This window comes from Gymnodraco acuticeps, unplaced genomic scaffold (genome assembly GCF_902827175.1).
Source record: "Gymnodraco acuticeps unplaced genomic scaffold, fGymAcu1.1, whole genome shotgun sequence".
Classification (NCBI taxonomy): Eukaryota; Metazoa; Chordata; class Actinopteri; order Perciformes; family Bathydraconidae; genus Gymnodraco; species Gymnodraco acuticeps.
The window spans coordinates 65,750-85,018 of record NW_022991762.1 but is presented as its reverse complement, the minus strand read 5'-3'; the positions used below and the strand labels follow the sequence as shown (position 1 = coordinate 85,018).

The window sequence follows — 19,269 nt, the reverse complement described above, 5'->3', positions numbered from 1 at the left end:
TTTAGAATAGAATAAAAAAGGATAAGAAAATACAGATTTCAGTATTCTCTCTTCCTCACTGATGGCAAAAAGACGGACGTAAAACAATTGAAAATAAAGAAGTAAAAACAATAATTTTGGCTTGATATTGAGTCAGAAACAAGTTGATAAACGCTGTGACACTGGGTTGGCAGAGAGCATTTCTCCACGATCTCAAGTCGTCTATTACCAACGTTTTGGGAGCTCTATTCAAGTCAATGGGAGGACCCTGATAGTTGAAAGTCAACGCTAAAGGGCCTCCCAGTGAGTTTGGAAGTGACGCCAAGGGATCCTGACATATACACTGTAAAATGTTTGGCTGTAAAATTACAGTAAATTACTGGCTACTAGTTGCATGGATTTCACAGTAATTGACTGTAAATATTTCACAGTAATTGACTGTAAATATTTCACAGTAATTTACTGTATATATTTTACAGTAAATTAGAATAAAAGTACAACTAAATACTGTGACTTTACAGTTGCCATGCCCATGGAATTACTGTGATATAGCAGTACAGAGCTGTGGTATTATGGTACCTTGCTGTACATAAATTACAGTAATTACTTGTATTTTCACACTTTTACTGTAGAAGTAATGCAACACATTAGCCAGTAATTTACTGTACATATATAAATGTAAATAATATGATAATATATTGTAAATTTGACTAGTTAACTGGGATTTTACCATAACTACACAATTCAATCAGCTCAATCAACAAAGAAAAACAAAGAAAATGCCCATTTTAACTTTGTATTACTCCATTGAAGTGCAAAGTACATTTCACAGTGTTCTCTGACATGTTGTTACGGTCCCAACCTCTACTCCGCGGTAGTGGCTCGTACTGAGACCCGCAACATGAAAGAATACACGCAATAACCGGTACTTGGTAACGAGCATTTATTGATAATCAGCCGTTTGCTCACACAAGCGAAACGGGAAACAAAAAGAGGTCTGGAGGACTGGCCAAAAGGAACAAACAGAAGGAGGGAACCCGAGCCAGCCACACACCGTAGGACCCAGAGCTCCCCCCCCTAACCAGAAATCAATTATAAACCCTATGGGAAACAAAATAAAGCCGCGAAAACTGGACTACCAGGTCCTCCAGAAACACATCTGCAAAAATATGGCCTACAGCTCAAAATGGCAAAGAGGTATTCTAAGGAGAGTGTCTCCTGGCGTTAGGATAGGCGAGACATCCTTCTCCTCCAGCTTCTCTTTATATATACACGGCTGAGTGGAATTTGGAACACCTGGGCAGAGGCGGAGCCAGGGGCAGACCTGGTGCACCTGCGCAGCAGGGAGACAGAAAAGAAAACAAGGAGGGGAAGAAATGTCTACACAGACATCCACTCGAAGTCAACAATTTTCTGAAGAATGTGCTGACATGGGGGTTTAAATTGCCATGCCTCTTTTTGGCTTTCGAGCCCGTCTCAGGATTAATGCCCAGGAAGCACCTGGAAACAATAAGCCAAGACAACAATTTCAATTTGACATAGATTTATATGTTGCATAGTTTATTTTAAGGCACATGCAGCGCCTGCCCCTTTCAATTTAAGTAAAACCTGCACCAAAGAAATACATTAGTATTTAAAGCCAAGCAAGAGCGGTAAAAGCAAGAAAATCACTTAATTTGTTGTGTTATCACAGAGGATGGTCTGAATACAGTATTGTACTGTGAAATAATACAGTAACATGTTGTGAAATCCTGGTAATCATTTATCCTGTACATTCACAGTAATTAACTGTGCCTGTATTGATTTCACTGTGAAATTCAAAATTACAGTATTATATTGTGAACATTACAGGTAAAGACTGTAAAGTGGTAAAACAGTAATTTATTGTAAAATATTACAGCTAAATATTGTGAAATCATGGTAATATTTTACAGTGTGCAATTCAAAATATTTTGTAGTAAAGGAGGCATATTTTTGAACTTTTAACGTTTAAACTTCTAACGCTGAATTTCTAAATGTAACTTTAACTATCTGCTGGTACACATAGAGTTTTTGTTTTTTAAGTCCATAAAGTGAATTCAGCAAAAGACAAAAAAAAGACTTCACTGGATTGCATGTTCTTAATAAATTATTTTTCTATACTGTGTTGTTTTCACATTTACTAAAATTAATATCCTTACATTGGCTCCCAACTCGTTTTAGAATGTATTTTAAGGTTCATTTTTCATTTCATTTAATCGTTTATTTGAACCGGGACAGTGCACATTGATGAACACTTTAAAACAAAAATAATGCTTACAAGTGTAAATGAGCCGGATTTTAGCTTTGAGCTCATTTCCATCCGTAGTCCCGTCACATACAACATATAAGAACATGACATTTATATACATAGCAAAAATAAATACATGATATGCAGGAAGAGCATGAGCAGAATACAAGCATTTACAGTACAATTGGCAGTACAATGTAGCAGCTATGATATATTAAGTGCAAGATAAGATAAAAGAGCTACCTAAAGTGCAAGAGGAGGCACCCCTGTGTTAAAGTGCATTTAGCGGTGATTACACGTCTGTTTGTTGCTCAACCATTCTTTGAGTTGACCTTTAAAACTATTGAGAGTGGGACCATCCCGTATCTGAGTTGGGAGGCTATTCCACAACGAGCTGCCTTTAATGGAGAGGACATTTTGTCCAAAAGTTGTCCGTCTACGATGGACTTCACAGTCTCCTCTGGTTATTAAGATAAGATAAGAGAGAACTTCATTGATCCCAGTTTGGGAAATGTTTGTGTTGCAGCAGCATACAAAGACATGGCATTGTACAATACACATTTAAAGAAATAAACAAGAAAGTAGAACATATACATTTTGAATTAACAAATTAACAATAACAAGATATAAAGCAAGGTATTATATATAAGTATGTGACAGATGGAATATTAAATATTAAACTGAATATATAAATGTGAAATGTGTGAGGAATGAAAACTGATTGCTGATTTTCAGAGTTCAAATTGTGTCAGACGTCTCTTGGATGCTCCCATTGCAGAAAAACATGATTGAGTTCATTTTCACAATAAAAACAGCTACTATGAAACAGTCTGCTGTGGGTTGACTGAAGGGAAACACACAGTCCAGGTGGGATTTGAACCCGGTCTTAAGTAAATCTGTTTTAGGACGAAATAAATGCTTAATTTCTCTGCAGGTTAAAGAAGATACACTTTCTGCATCTTCAGTGTCACCTTTTTAGTCTCTGGTTCATTTGGTCCGGCGGGGAAGGACAAAGATTGAGTATGAAGAAACAGGGTTTGAACCCCGCCTGAGGGAACAACAAAGGAGTTTGTGTGGCTTCATTTGTCGCCTCATAAAAAACATTACAATTTCAAAAATGATTCGATATGATGTCACGTTGATTTCCTCTTGGGTATTTAATGATAGCTACAAACTAACGGAGGGAGGTCATTTGTGTTCAGTGTGTTATATTCATGAGAGGAGAATAAGGACAGAGAGGTCAGAGATGGTCCTGCTTTAAAGTCCTCCTCCTGGCGACATGTGGACAAATGTTTCTGGGTTATTTTTGGCTGCCATAAAAGAGAAATTGTCTTGAAATGTACAAAAAACATTTGGGATCGGTCAATTGGTAGCAAGGATGCTAGAACAGTCAGTAGCTCGTCTGAACACTATCGCTTGAGAGTTAAAAGCTCATTTGTTTTCGGCTCAGTAATGAGACCAAAACTGTGATTGGTTTTGGGGTAGGAGGTTTCAAAATAAAGAAATAAGATAAAAAAAACATGATTTTCTGAAATAGGAATTGCAACACTGATGGAGACAGAGATCATATCAGTCTGATCTGAGGTCAGGGAGATAATGGAGCCCCAACAGCTGAGAGAAACTAAAGCTGCCTTGCTCCTAAATGTAAATAGTTACAATAATACTTTGGAGTGAGAAGCAGAGATCATAATATGGTTTGTGTGAAATGCTGTTTTTACATCAAATGTGTTTTTTTGAACTGGGTTTAATCTCAATGAGTAGTAAGATTATGTATATTTAAGAATAAGAAGTGAATAGTGCTGGGTGGGTTCCTGTCAGCTCTGAGTTCAGTGGGCTGTGTCAGTCTCTTCCTCTTCAGCAGCTGCAGGTGGTTCCTGCTGTAACAGCTCAGAGTCTCTGCAGTCTGACTGAGGGAGGTTTTTGTACGACGACAAATCACTGTGTGAACACTGGGCCACTGTGGAGACTCTGACAGTAATAAACTGCTGCATCTTCAGCCTTCAGTCCAGTGATGGTCATAGAGAAGTCAGAGCCGCTTCCACTGCCACTAAACCGAGGTTCTGTTCCTGATTCAAGTGTGCTCGCATATTTTATCAGGAGCTTTGGAGGCTGTCCAGATTTCTGTTGATACCAGAACATACAATCATTACTACCCCATCTGTAAACATTGCTACTGGCTTTACAGGTGAGAGTGACGGTGGATCCTGGAGCAGACGTCTCGACTGCAGGCTGAGTCACAGTCACAGTCTGACCGCTGCATCCTGCACACAGAAACAGATCATTGATTTCTCAGCAGAAAGAAAGGAGAGGAAAGGCAGCACATGATGTTTGAAATGTTGCTGAGTGAATGAACCTGTGAAACAGCAGCAGGCCAGCGTCCAGATGAGGATGGTGATGAGAGTCATGGTGCTTTCTGCTGACTGACACATGTGAGTCCTGCAGTGTTGAACTCACAGGACTATAAACCTTCTCAGTTCACTGGAGGATCAGCTGACCATGCAAAGCCTCCTCTCTATGGAAATGATGTCTCTGCTCTCAGCACACTGAAGGCAACGTGGGACACGAAACCAGGAGGAACACTGTCTGGATTTACACCGTCTATCATCTGAATGGAAGAACATATTTGTATGATATGTCTGTTTGTCTGACATTAACACATACAGAGATTTCATGAAACTTTGAGAAGCAGTGAAGCATTCAAATCATGCAAAATAACATTTAAGAAAGGCAAACAGACACCTGTCCTTGTGAAACAGAGAGAGAGATGGAGGTGGAGTAAGTAGAGGCTATATCTCCCTGTGGACTCATTAAGAACATGTATAACTTTCTGTTCCTCAACTCTCTGCTGTTTCTGTCTGTGCAAAGTTTCCGACGGACATTTGTTCTGTTAATAGATGAAGGCTGCCCTCTGCTGGCTATCCAGGTTTCGAACAACTTCATATTGACATGAAAATGAATTTGTACTTGTCCCTTAGCTCTTTTCATGATCATCACTTTGTTAGTCCTAATCAGACAAATACTTCGTTACCTTACTTGAGTACATTTTTATGGTATCAGTACTTTACTCCACTAATTATTTTTCTGACGACTTTTTACTTTTACTTCTTACATTTTGAACCCAAATACCTGTACTTTCTACTTCTTACATTTTGAACACAAATACCTGAACTTTCTACTTCTTACATTTTGAACACAAATACCTGAACTTTCTACTTCTTACATTTTGAACACAAATACCTGTACTTTCTACTTCTCTCATTTTCCAAACAGCTGGTTCCTTTAGTTTGAATGTGTGTTTGGTGCGTGATCATTATTCTTTAGAGTCATTGCGTGCCTGTTGATTTGAACACGATCCGTGTATCCATCACTTCCTGGTCTTCTCTAAAGAAGAGGGACCAATGGAAACGTTGTCATGTTGCCGTTGTTCAGCATGGAAACATTCATTAGCTAACAATTACATTATTGTTCTATTAATATGAAGGGAGGTCAGGTACTCTTTAAAACAGCTGGTAGTTATGGGTACTTTTTACTGAAGTACATTTCAAAGCCCATAGTTCTTTACTTTTACTTGAGTAAAGAAGTTTAGTCAGTACTTCTACTTTTACCAGAGTATTTTTTAACACGAGTATCTGTACTTCTACTTGAGTAAAGGATGTGTGTACTTTTGCCATCTCTGGTCCTAATGCCTCTGCTTTGACACCTGTGTACTCAGGGGAGGTCAGGGGTCAAATCATGTTCAAACTAAACGTCTCTTGGATGTTCCTGTTGCAGATCAAATATGATTAAGTGTCCCCTATGGTGGCCCAATTTGTAAGAAAACCTGACAAACTGCACTTTTATCATATAAATTCAACAAATGAATATTGATGCACTTCAGTATAAAAAGTCATTATTGTTAGCTCCACCTTTACAGCTGCACATTTAAAATGATGGACTTGTTGTTGGATCTCTTATTAAAATCCAGTGACACCCTTCTCCATGATAAGTTGGCTTGGGTACTTTAAGTTTATACCGACGGTACTTCTTCCCATAAAATCCCATGAAATGTACCAAACAGTATTTTAAACAATTGCTGTAACAGGGTCCACTTGGATTCCCGTTTGACTGATAAACTATGATTACGATTATTTTGACTTAATATATACTAATATTTCTGACACTATTTTGACTTAGTATGTCATTATTTTTTTAGATACTAAGTCATTATTTGGAAATAGTTAGGCCTACTTATAAAAATTACTTAAAGATCCTCTTTTGTTTTCGTCTCAGTGACGGAAATAGTCTTCCATTCAAAATAATGAATAACTAAGTCAAATATTGACAACATTTCTCATTATTTTTGAAGTGCCAAATCAGTATTTTGAGTAGTTTTCTCCTATTGCATCCTCTTATTTTCCTCTCTGTGGCAGAAATAGGTATGGGCATCCATAATAGGGAGGCCAAATCAGAAATGGGAGAAAGTTACTTAGTATACTGACTTACAGGATGTGTCTTTTCCCTCTCTATATGGCAGAAATGGCCTCTAGTCTCAGCAAACCTTTTCCTTTATTTATTCAAGAACATACGTGAACATCATGAAATCAGGGGTAGACATAGCCTATAAAGTATTACAAATAAAACATACAATAAATAAAGGAAACATTTAGTTTCACATATCAGATTAAATATTCATTAATAATGTTTTTAACAGTGCTACCACAATGTTTTAATTATTGGTCATATATTGTGAGCCCGTTTCCAGCACACAGTAAACCGTTTAATCACCTGCTGCAGTCAAACTCAGCAGAGCTCTGTGATTGGTCAGCGGGCGTCAGGCAGACTCCTCCCCCTCTGCCATCGCAACTCAGTCAGCAGTCAGCAGCCAGCCATCCAGCGGCAAGTTTTCGGGCAATTCACCCACCCAAGGTTGGTAAAATAACCCCTCGTTTTCTATCAAAAATCAATCATCGACTCGTATAACATTTGCTGTGTGTCTGTGCTGTTTGTGTCAGGAAAAAGCCCGAAAATGAGTCAGTTTAAGGAGCGCTTCGTGACTCTGCTCCATGAGAAGAACTTTGTGACAGACCAGTTGGCGACGTTGGAACACAAAACGGGAGTGAAAAGAGAGTATATCACCGTGGGTAAGTTAAAGTCTCAAAAAGAAAGCCAAACTCAACCAATCAGTTTTTCTGTTTGTACTTCCAAAGAAAGTAAGTACCGAACTTGCTTAGGTGCTCCACGTCCCCCTCCATAACAACTAGCTAGTTACTCTCCATGTTGAGCAAACAACCAAGCTAGTTGAGCTAATGTGATGCCACTTTATTTGGTTTGGCATTAAAACTTAAACCGGTTTTGGTCACACTGTTCAGTACTTTTCAGTGTGGTTTTCATATCCTGTGGCACTGTTAGCTGGCTCATTGTCAGAGGTGGTACATTTACTCAAGCACTGTACAATTTTGAGATACTTTATTTAAGTATTTCCAATGTATGCTACTTTGTTATTCTACCCCACTTCTATACAGAGGTAAATAGTGTACTTTTACTGCACTACATTTTACTTCATATATTTGGATGAATGATGTGAAATATCAGACTTTAGTTCCACCTGTAAATTCACAAGCTACCCTGCAGTATACAAAGTCATCACCTTTACCAGCTTTGATAACACTTTAATGATCAATCATTATAAAACATATCATATATATTATTCTGAAATTGACAAATCTGCACAATGACTACTTAAGTATATTTTAATGGTAATACTTTTATACTTTTACTTGAGTAACATTTTGAATGCAGGACTTTTACTGTAACAGAGTATTCCTACACTCTGGTACTTCTACTTTTACTCAAGTACAATATCTGAGTATTTCCACTTCTACTCAAGTACAAGATCTTAGTCCTTCTCCCACCTCTGCTTTTCAGTGTGGTTTTTCATATCCTCTGGCACTGTTAGCTGGCTCATTTTATTGCCCTTCTCATGCTCGAATACCAAAGTTCATCCAGCTCAGACATTACAAGATTAGAGTTTGTATAATCCTCTTTACACATCCCTATTTCAGTGTATTGCTGTTGAAATTAACAGCTTGTAATATCCCACCAGCAGCTGGTCCCAGGGGTATTTTTATCACGTCCTGAAATATCCAGTGCAAAGCAAAGATGGCAGGACATTCTAGCATGACTGGTTTTCATCTGCAGTCTGCTCTTAGTTTTAAGAGGTTGTGTTTTGACTAAACTCTGTTGACAGTAGAATTCAATACCAGGCCAAACACTTCAACATTTTTGCATACAATGCCACATGATAACAGGAAGCTTGAGAGCCAGGGTGACCTACATTCAAACCACTAAACACAGCATAGATATGCATTTTTAAAAAACAACATTTTAAGTTCCCAATGCCATGGTATGGATGTTTAATGCTGTTCCCGCCTGGATCACAAGCATGTTTATAAAAGCCCCTGCAAATGGCATTAATTTAAATATGCTGCTTTTCCCTGTTTTACAAAATTCTAAATTGAAGTTTGACGTTTGTTGTGTTGGTTGTACAAATTAGGAAATAGTGATGGAAATGTGTTGCTGTTGCCATTTGAAAACCATTTGATTATAAAAGTAATCATAAGTTTGAGAAATATCTTTAAACTACAGCTCACATATCTTTGGGGTTTCTCTACTGCATGTTTTTGATGCTTATCGGTCAATACTGATGTTACAGAGATAAGCTAATATGAGTCGATATGTTACTCCTGCCTTACTGAATATGACTGTTCAGGAGGTTCAGTTGGTGTCCCAGGGTGTCCACGGGGTCTTAGAAAGTATTAAAAGTTGATCAATCAATTTAGCGGAAATGAAGGCTATTAAAAAGTATTAAAGGGCATTTTCCAAGGTATTACATTTTGTAGCTTGTTTCCAATAAGTATATAAATGGTCCAAAGAGGTTGTGTTCTACAGTCTGCCTGAATGTAATCATGGCGTAGGTGTGTAGTGTGATTCTGTGTAGTTTATTGATGGCATCCCGTTGGATTTGACGTCGTCTGAACAGGACATCGCACGCTCAATGCTTGATAGTGCGAAGGTCCGTTTGCGCCGGTTGCTAAGCAACATCGTTATGGGGAAATGCAAGTTTGCGTCCAAATGGTTGGAAGATAAGGAGGAAGGACAATCAATACTGTATATAGTCAATGTGAGGTAAAGTGTGTCGCCAAGGTAACCGGTTAAAACTCCAAGTGGCGATGAGGTCTTAAAATGTTTGGAAAGGGTCTTAGAAAAGGTTTTAAAAGGTTTACATCTGACTTCAGGATTCCTGCATACACCCTGTGTCCGTTAAAGCTCAGTCAGATCTGCATTTAAATACTTCCATGTTTTTGTAGCTCACGCACACACATCACCAAACTGGCTTTCAAAACAAATACTGCAGATTGTTTTCCAAATATCACTCAACTCGACTCTGAGGTAGGAGCAGACAGAGCGGCTAAATTACACTTTGAGCAATACTATTTGCAGTACTAACTTATTAGACATTTCATCATTTGGCCATTGTAGTCGAATATGTCCTTTTTAATAATGGGTTACATACAGGAATATGTTATGTTTCCTGTTGCCTCACTGTAATGTTATGTTGCACTTTGCCTTTGCATGTCAGTCGAACAGAGTGACAGAGCGCTGTCTCTTAAACCATACATTGATTAGCTCAGAAACGTCTCGAGTTCATGCTGTCTCTTGGGACACTCTGAAGTGAGAGATGAGTAGAGTAGAGATGCCTCATATGCAGCCAAACTCATGGAGTGAGATTTGTCATCTGCAAAAAGCTACAGCGTAGTTGTTGGCATTACACATCTTAAAGCTCCCCTATTATACTGTTTTTCATCAATATATCACAGCTCTCAGATACAGAACATGTCTCTGAAGTGTTTGGCTCCAAACACCAAACAGATCATTGCAGCATTACCCACAATCCCCTCTGTTTCAGCCCTGTTTACAAAGTGCTGATTCTCTGTCTGTGACTTTAGATGAAAATAAGGAGCCCCTCCCCACGCCCCTCTGAGAGATATATGGTTACAAAGAACTCAATGGTGCTCTAGGAGGAGATTCAGGTGATAAGAAAAAAGAAGAAATACGGCACAGTAGATGAAAGTATATTCTAGTAATGTAAATACAAATATGTTAATTATAGACAGATGTATTTGGTATAAACATAAGTGTGATTCAGTCTAATGATCTCTGAGACCTTATTTGTTAGCTTCATGTTCAATTTCAACCTCTCACCCGCTGTACTCCTAACAATGCGTTTTTGTGATGGTTTGATGCAAAGAGGAACTGGACTTTAGGCCGAATTACAGCGCCTGCAGCTCTAATGAGCAGCGTGAGTCACACAGGATTACACAACGGTCTCATGGCTTTTGTGCCTTTTTGATTTTTGGTGTTTCCACAAAAAGAACATGTGTTTTCCATCAAGGCTGTACAATGTAGGTCAGGCCACATGGCAGCATTGTTCTTTTTCTTTGTGCAGTACAGAAGTTGGAAAGTCTCATGGACCCCTGGTAGCAGTTTTTCATCATTCATAATTATGTACATATTTACAGGGTTCCCGCGGGGTCTTAAAAAATCTTAAGTTTGATAATCAGAATTTAAGGTTTTAAAAAGTCTTAAATATGATCAAAAAAATAAGAAAGGTCTTAATTATGATTTAAAAGGTCTTAAAAATGATCGTATTTGAAAGGTAGGCTACTTCTGTGTTGCGATCACGTCTAAATGTGTTTTGGGGGAAATGTCCGAGCTGCAAAGTAACCAGTACGGTAATAGCCCTTCAGTTCCCCCCAACAAGTTGTATTGAAATAAATCAACATGGAACCACGAACAACAACATCGGGGGACCTCCGGGCGACGTTTGGGTCAACTTTAAAAGCTGAGGTGCGGTGGACGCTAAATACCGTAGATAAATACCGATCCTACAACAGCAACGATGAAAGGTTGGCAGGGCTCAGACGATAGCTCTTGTCACACACACACACACTGTTGGCTCCCCAGTGCATTTAACCCTCGTAATGTCCTCCCGATTACTATGCACCTTGAGGTTCCCAGGATGCCATTGGCTGTCCCGTCTACGCTTCCGGAGAGGTGATTGGACCGACGTCCTCCAATCACTGCACACCTCCAGCATGCAACTTCCGGGGGAGGACTACAAAACGCTGTCGACCGGGAACATTCAGGAGGCTCTGTCGCTTGTGAACAGACGCCTCTCGCAACTGTCTTAACGTTGTTAACTGTGTACCTTGTGTGGTCGTGTTATCATTATTGTGATTAGTGGTGTTTGTGTTAGGATAGCCTTACCCTGAACTGTTGTCCTACACCATAGCTGTGTTTTGTTACAGTCTCCTTTTGTTGGTAGGTTTTGTTTGTAAACCTTTATTCTTATTTGATCAGGCTTCCTTTGCTAGAGTCCTCTTTTTGTTTGCTCTTTAGCTAAACCTGCGCCCTTTTGGCCACTTGTGTTTGCCTACCTTTTTGTTCACCTGTTGTTATAACTTTACCAATTCCATACTGGTGTATATTAATTTCCTCTACCCTAGAGGGGGGGGGGGCGTAACACACACACACATACCATGCTTACATCACTTCAGGGGACATTACATTGACTTACATGCATTTCCTGAAGACTTATCCTAACCTTAACCATAACCAACACATGCCTAACCCTAACCAAGTCTTCACCCTAAAATGAATGATACCCCTTATGGGGACCTCCATTTTGTCCCCATAAGGCAAGCCAGTCCCCACTCGTGACTGTGTAATGTTGGTCCCCACAAGGATAGTAATGCTAGGACACACACACACTTTTTGTCTAACATGCTAACAGTTCTGTGTGCTGTTATGTTCAGTCATCGTTCTTATGTTGAAGGTGAATACATTTACTTTGTAAGTAATTATGGGACGTATTTCTTCTTTCATAGCAATTTTCCTTCATACTTTCTTGCTGTGCAATTGGTCTTAAATTCTATTCAAAGTGGTCTTAAAAAGTCTTAAATTTGAGTTGGTGAAACCTGCAGGAACCCTGTATTTAAATAAGTCAGTTGTATACTTCCCTATACAACGCGCTGCTGTGCAGAGTATCTCTTCTGTCTCTCTGGGGTCCTCCCTTTCATCCAGTTCCTCCTGTTCTCCCCTCATTAGAGATAGATAAGCAGACTGGGAATTGCACGGACATTTGTTTTATGAGCTGGAACAAACAAATGAGATGTAAAGCAGCCGATGATGAGCGGTATCAAAGGCCTTAAGTGCTGTCAATACTGTGTGACTTTATTATGCCTCTGGGATTGCTCATGGTTGAATTGTATATCAGCAGATGAGTTTTGCATACATTTGAATGATATATGGGTAGACGTCATTCCTCTCGTCTTGTTTTCCTCATGATAAATCAAATGTAATGGAAGGAGGCTAAAATGGCTGCAGTGTATTTGCTTTGAAGTCAGTGCCTTGCCGCCAGCTAACCAACAATCTGTTTGAGGGGGGATTAAGCTTTGCAGCCAACTTGCTTTTGTTAACAGTAGTCAAATCGCACAGAGCTGACATCCTGGAAAACATTTTGGGTAAGTGTATTTGTCCTGTAAAGTAAAACATCCGATATACAAAATGGCCACTTTATTAGACAACACTGTACAATGTATAGCGCTGCCTTTTTTTATGAAGTTTATAATCCTTTGTTTTTGTTAAAATTGGTGTTTAAGTGTAAACGCTCTTGTGTATTATTAAGGTAGTAGTTAGAAGGTGGTGTTTAGTACATCACTGCGTTACATTGAGGTGTGGTTTCTAAAAATGGCCCTCACCGTGTTCACAAATGTATAATTTAACTAACACCTCTATGATGGCGTCTACAAACCTTAAACTAGGACCGGATTAGTGTTGATCGTAGATTATTTGGGTTATAACATGTAAGAAAATTGCCCTTTTTCAAGAGCCAACGGTGACATCTTTCAGCCGACCACAATACCAATCCCAAATATACTCAGTTTACGCTCATATTTTTAATTGACGATCAATCAATCAACCCGGCAATTTCAACTTTCAGCTCGCAGCAATAATACAAATGTGAAGAAGTGGAAAACAACTGGCCTTTGTGGAATGTCTCTCTCACGTGTTTAAGGTCAATATGCCAAGCTGTTTCACATGACTGTGTGAACTGTTCCCCTGACTGCATTTGAATATCAGTGTTTGTCTTGTGTTAGTGCTCCTCCTAATCCTGGTGCTGTCCGGCCCTGACATCCTGCTATTAGGCACACTTTGTTGGCGTGTTTGTAAAGTAACTGTATCCCCCCCCCCCCCCCCCCCCCCTCTCGTCTTTCTCCCCCTGCAGGTGCTCTGAGTTTGGTCGGGCTGTATCTGCTGTTTGGATTTGGAGCCTCACTGCTCTGCAACCTGATTGGATTCGCCTATCCAGCATATTTCTCGTATGTATAATAATAATACGTTATTATAGCCCCTTTCACAGAAATAGAATTCACAAGTAAGAACAAAAGTTACAATTAAGACCACAGAAACATGAATGGGGCAAAGCCTGCGAGCTAGTTCAGGCAGTCAACTCGAGCACCAATGATACATTACCACGTGACGCACCTCGTCCCTTTTACAACCAACCAAACACATACTCCTAAACATGCCGATCTGTTTAAGCTGCCAGGTCTTCCTGCCTCTGCCTCGCTAGCTGCTGCTGCTGCCACTGCTGTGTTCACTTGCTACTGCTGCGTTCATGTTCCTGCTGCTGTGTTTCATGTTGCTGCTCGATTATGGCAAAAATCATAATCTGGATTATTTGGGTCAATAATTGATATCACGATTATTAAAAACGATTTCCATTTACTTTGAAAACATCCATTTATTGAAAAAAAAATGTGAACAGTGTGTTTTTAACAGTTGAATACCCTGAACTTTATAATTCAACTGAAAAAATAATATTTTTTTTAATTATTATTTTAAAAAAAAAAAAAAAAAAAATCGTTTTATTTCGATTATGTTGTTTTCATAATCGTTGCAAGCCAACATCGTAATTGCGATTAAAATATGATTAATTGAACAGCCCTAACCTGTAGGCTCGGGGATAGTTATCTAGTCATCACTCAATGTTCTATGTACATCCGTGGAGTGATGAGGCCCGAGCCTAGACGCCAAACTCAAACTATATGCTGCTATAATAAACATATTAGGAAACACGTGAGTTGTCTGACTGAACTACATGAGTAACCACATGAGGCAGAAATGTAAGGTCAACATAAAACTAAAACACAGACCACGTGGAGTCCTGAAAGGAAAGAACAGAACACATCACACACATTTCAAATGGAAATAAAGCCAGTGTAAAAAGATAGTTCTTCAGTCGTTTTTAAAAAGCTTCTACAGAGACTGCAGAGCGATGTAAGGATGGAGAAGGTCACATATATATTCCAGTGCATTTCCACGCAGGGCTCTATATGTAATTGTTAATTTGTAAATTCAACATGTATATTTTCCACTTTCTTGTTTATTTCTTGTCTTTTCATTTGTATTGTACAACGGCATGTCTTTGTATGCTGCTGCAACACACACTTCCCAAACTAGCATCAGTAAAGTTCTCTATCTTATCTTAATAACCAGAACCTTAAAATCCTTTCTAAAACGAGTTGGGGGCCAATGTAAGGATATGAAGTTAGGCTTATTTTAGGAAATGTGAAAACAACACAATATATAGAAAGATAATTTATTTAGAACATGCAATGTAAGCAGGTATGTCTAATAACAAAAGGTGACCTTACCTCCACTGCAAGTAGGATCACTTTGTGTTAATGAAACATCGAAATGCAATGGAGCCTTTGTTCATTATTAAATCTCATTCATCACACCTATGTGTCTCCTTTGCGAATCAATCTGGCCCTTAAAAAGTCACATTTTATCCTTTTAATATTACAATTACATGGATTTCTAGACTACTAACAATGTTTCTTTTACACTAGTGTGAATATGTTCTTCACTTTTTAATTGGTGTCTCTGACGTTCTAGAAAAGTTAAAAGATTATGATGTGAAAAAACAGTTTGACTTTTGTTTTGACACTTTTATACACTGTAAAACGTACTGGTCCCTGTATTCATTAATCCTCCCCTTAAGGGCCATAAAGTGCTCTCAGTTCCTACCGATCCTTTGGTGCACATCTCACTCTTTGTGTTTTCTACCTCTTTACTGCAGCTCAGTCATAAAAGCAGTCCGCAACACAATCAGTTGAGACTTTTGAACTCAATCGACTGGCATTTTTGGAAACTCCCCACACAATTTGGCTCAGCCTGCGATCTGATGCCTTATTTTAGCTTTAGCTGAACTTCAGGATGAATTTTGCACGGACTTAGAAAAACAGTGACTTTTTATAACCCATCAGCAAAATTGGAGTTAGGAAGGGATACATTTTAGCTCTGTAAGAAATGGCCAATAAGTCATTTAATGTACATCTTGGTATTTTATTCAGAGACACTTCGTGCAGCCCCACAAGAACCTATCCATTAAAGGTGGGGTAGGTCATTCACTTCAGAAACACTTGTTATATTCCATGGAATGCTCTTAACGTCCCGATTGTTGGAGGAGGGGCTCTGTAGGAAGAGGCAGATTTTTTTCGGCTGCGTACTTTCAAATTCTAGCGCACTCGAGCTGGTTTCTCCATTCTTATACCCTACCTTTTAAGTGCTGCTTAAACAGACCATGTGTTTTTTTTTGATTTTGCAAATGAACCTGAAGGCTACATACAACAAGATGAGATGGAACTTTATTGATCCCAATCTGGGAAATGTTTGTGTTGCAGCAGCATAAAAAGACATGGCAATAACAAGAAAGTAGAAAATATACATGTTGAATTTACAAATGAACAATAACTAGATATAAAGCAAGGTGTATATACATAAGTATGTGACAGATGGAATAAATGTGATTTGGTGAGTTAAATGTTTCGAAAACCTAGCATGTTGAGTACAAATTCTACCATATCATAAAAAAAAGAGTATTAGGGTTTCCAGTGTTTGTGTGTTTGCAGTATGTCGTGTTAACACCTCATCAATCTGTGTCGTCCTGTCAGCATTAAGGCCATCGAGAGCAATGTGAAGGAGGACGACACGCAGTGGCTGACCTACTGGGTGGTGTATGGACTCTTCAGCATCGTCGAGGCCTTCTCCGACATCTTCCTCTTCTGGTTTCCCTTCTACTACGCCAGCAAGGTCGGCTAGCCTTTTGAAATACGTTTTAAACTTTTGTGTATGGGTTAATATTTGACACTTTATTTATTGAGCAAACGTTCCTTTTCTTTGCACCCTGTATAAGTCTCTTTTAACCGTGAAGCCAAAGTTCACAATATGTTGAATCCAGTCGATGGGAGGGTTTATGGAAGCGGACACCAACAGCGCACTCTTGTGGACAATTTGTGTAAAGTCACAATGAGGAAGACCTTCAGACAGCTGATGATATGTGTTTCAGCCCATTACTTAACACTTTTGACCAAATTCTGCATATTTTGTATGTTCAAAGGGACAAAGTGAGTCAACAAAACAGTCTGTACGCAAATTCTAAAGACACAATTGTCCCTCAATGCGTTGTACAAAAAAACATACACTTGAAGTAGATCAGCATATTTGATAAAGGTGATGTACTTACACACTTATTGGAGTTGTACCCACATGATTCAATGCACTTAGTTTGGGTTGCTTCTGACCAAAGTGCTACATTGCAAATCAAGAACAGTTCATTGTGAACGGTGGCACTATTGTACTTTAGTATTTTATTGAAATATGACGATAAAATGCTGCTGTGCCTGTAGACTAGCTGCTTGCTATGCATATTGGTTTGTATATCTACATAGGGTTCATAGGGAAATATGAATCCCCACCAGTTGCAGTAGTCATTTTGTTCTCAATATAATATAATTATCATGATCGCTAATCTTTCGTTTAAATGGTTTGGTTTTAATATTATATTCCTGGAAAAAAGAGATTAATAAACAGTGCCTTATAGTGATGGTTCATTTCCACTGGCCTGCAATGTAACACGATAGTTGGGATGTCACAGAAATGTTAACACTTTTCATTTAATGCAACATTTTTAGACAAATTGTAAAAAAAAGAATAACTGCAGATTAATTCGAAATGAAAGTAATAGTCAGGGTATTTTTTCAATTCATAAATTAATCAGTTGACCTTTTTTAAATGTCAGAAAACGGTGCAATATTCTGAAACAAGGCACCCAGACCAACAGTCGAAATGCCAAAAGCAGTCCGATTATTATCGCAGAAGATAACGAACCAGACATGTGTCACTTCAGACAGGAAGTGATATCTAAGATCTGCCCTCTGCTTCCTCCTCAGTGTCTGTTCCTGATTTGGTGCATGGCTCCGGTGACGTGGAACGGCTCCGACATGTTGTACAAGCGTGTGATCCGGCCATTTTTCCTGAAGCACCAGGCCGCCATGGACACTATGGTCAGCGATCTGAGCGCCAGGGCTAAGAACATAACCGAGTCGGTGACAAAGGAGGGTGAGATCTCAGTGTACATGCAAGTAGAGCCACATACTATATCAACTGCTATAGAGTGGTGCGGTGATGACGTATTTTTGTAGGCCGACCCGGAAGGAAGCTGGGTTCCCTCGACAACAAAGCAACGGGATTTCTCCATAGGATTTTGGAATATTGTAAAAAATAAGATGTGTGGAAAACCAACCTGTTTGATAAATGCAGGGTTTGTTCAGCCGGATAATCTCCACGTGTCTACCCTACTTTTTCAAATTTTCGAATCATAAATCTATCAATAGACAAAAATACGTCATCCCCGATAACACACAACCCCGCCATCACCCCTTAGTACACTGGAAGGAAACCCTTAAATACAAAATACAGCAACGTTCTTTTCTCTGTTTGTTCCACCAGCTGTTAACCGGGCCCTCAACCATGAAAAGGACCAGTGAGAAGTGTGTGTGTGTGTGTATGTGTGTGTGTGTGTGTGTGTGTTAATTGAAAGAGTGAGTATGTGTGGGTTTGTTGTTTTCTGCTTCCGTCTTGCCCTCTCTTCCATTTCCGTGACGAGTGAGGCTGAACCCCCGCGTCACGTGGTGAACTGAAAAGCTTGTCTGTGCGTCACCATCAGTCTACTGCCATCGGTACTGCCAAGACAATCTGAAAAACTGTGACCTTTTTATGTTTGACATACCGTGTTGATGGCAGACATTACGTTTGTGTGCCTGTAAGCTCTCAGCAGTGAATGTTATTGTGTCTATCGAAGCCATTTGTGACAGAAAACATTACGGTTACAAAGCAGGTTGTTTTTTAATTACCGATAACAAAGATTGTTAACATTGTTAATCAAAACTGGAACTTGTCATTAATGTGTTCTTGCTCTCTAAAGCTCTACTCCTTTATGTGCTAATAAGCGTTTAAGTCTGCGTGAGCTAATGGAAGGTTTTAAATCTTAACTATTGCCTTTGACATGTCTTAATTTATCTTCTCACTATGATGAAATAATAAAACTGGAACCTTAATGAACTAAACAAGTGTCTGCCTGTCTTATCTTTAAACCTCCAGATGTGTTTCTCTTTCTTCAGGGGCCCTCTACAGGAGGAAGTGGGATTTGATTTGGACCAAATTACAATATTTACGCGCCAGTGATTTCTGTAATTGTTTTTTCATATTTCTGTTAACTCAGAAATTGTAATCCTCGATCTATAACCTCGGCTTTGATCATAGTTCATTTTGCATAAACACAATCTCTTATTAAGGTGTGTTTTCAAGGAGTATTTAAGTTGTGTTTTCAAGGAGTATTTAAGTTGTATTCAAGGTGTGTTTGAAGGAGTATTTAAGTTGTATTCAAGGTGTGTTTGAAGGAGTATTTAAGGTGTGTTTGAAGGAGTATTTAAGGTGTGTTTGAAGGAGTATTTAAGGTGTGTTTGAAGGAGTATTCAAGGTGTTTTTGAAGGAGTATTTAAGGTGTGTTTGAAGGAGTATTTAAGGTGTGTTTGAAGGAGTATTTAAGGTGTGTTTGAAGGAGTATTTAAGTT

General features: G+C 38.9%; 2 protein-coding genes across 4 annotated transcripts in view; one reads left to right on the top strand and one right to left on the bottom strand.

Moving 5' to 3' along the window:
- LOC117535063 (immunoglobulin lambda-1 light chain-like) overlaps positions 1-4,743 on the bottom strand; it is a 77,168-nt gene extending 72,425 nt beyond the window's left edge. The window contains exons 1-2 of one of the 2 annotated variants that reach the window (XM_034199376.1): positions 4,602-4,743; positions 4,193-4,509 (exon numbers count right to left, since the gene is read on the bottom strand). In XM_034199376.1, coding sequence (XP_034055267.1) covers positions 4,193-4,509; positions 4,602-4,677 — 393 coding nt within the window. In that variant the 5' untranslated portion in view covers positions 4,678-4,743. The remainder of the gene's footprint in view (positions 1-4,192; positions 4,510-4,601) is intronic. The other variant, XM_034199377.1, reaches the window with a different exon arrangement.
- Positions 4,744-7,063: 2,320 nt separating this feature from the next.
- On the top strand, positions 7,064-18,762 carry zgc:101744 (uncharacterized protein LOC541409 homolog). Of its 2 annotated transcripts, none has more exons than XM_034199390.1 (6): positions 7,064-7,153; positions 7,240-7,368; positions 13,575-13,668; positions 16,309-16,447; positions 17,587-17,755; positions 18,146-18,762. In XM_034199390.1, exons 2-6 carry the CDS (start codon positions 7,254-7,256, stop codon positions 18,181-18,183), a joined length of 555 nt encoding a protein of 184 aa, XP_034055281.1. In that variant the 5' UTR covers positions 7,064-7,153; positions 7,240-7,253; the 3' UTR covers positions 18,184-18,762. The 2 variants fall into 2 exon arrangements, with proteins under 2 accessions (XP_034055281.1, XP_034055282.1); XM_034199391.1 differs by having other exon boundaries at positions 17,587-17,774.
- The last annotated feature ends 507 nt before the right edge of the window (positions 18,763-19,269 follow it).

Bases quoted from the DNA above. Each gene is read 5' to 3' on its own strand.
- zgc:101744 (XM_034199390.1), top strand. From the start codon at position 7,254: ATGAGTCAGTTTAAGGAGCGCTTCGTGACTCTGCTCCATGAGAAGAAC. The intron at 7,369-13,574 runs GTAAGTTAAAGT...CTCCCCCTGCAG, and splicing joins AAGAGAGTATATCACCGTGG to GTGCTCTGAGTTTGGTCGGG. The intron at 16,448-17,586 runs GTCGGCTAGCCT...CTTCCTCCTCAG, and splicing joins CCTTCTACTACGCCAGCAAG to TGTCTGTTCCTGATTTGGTG.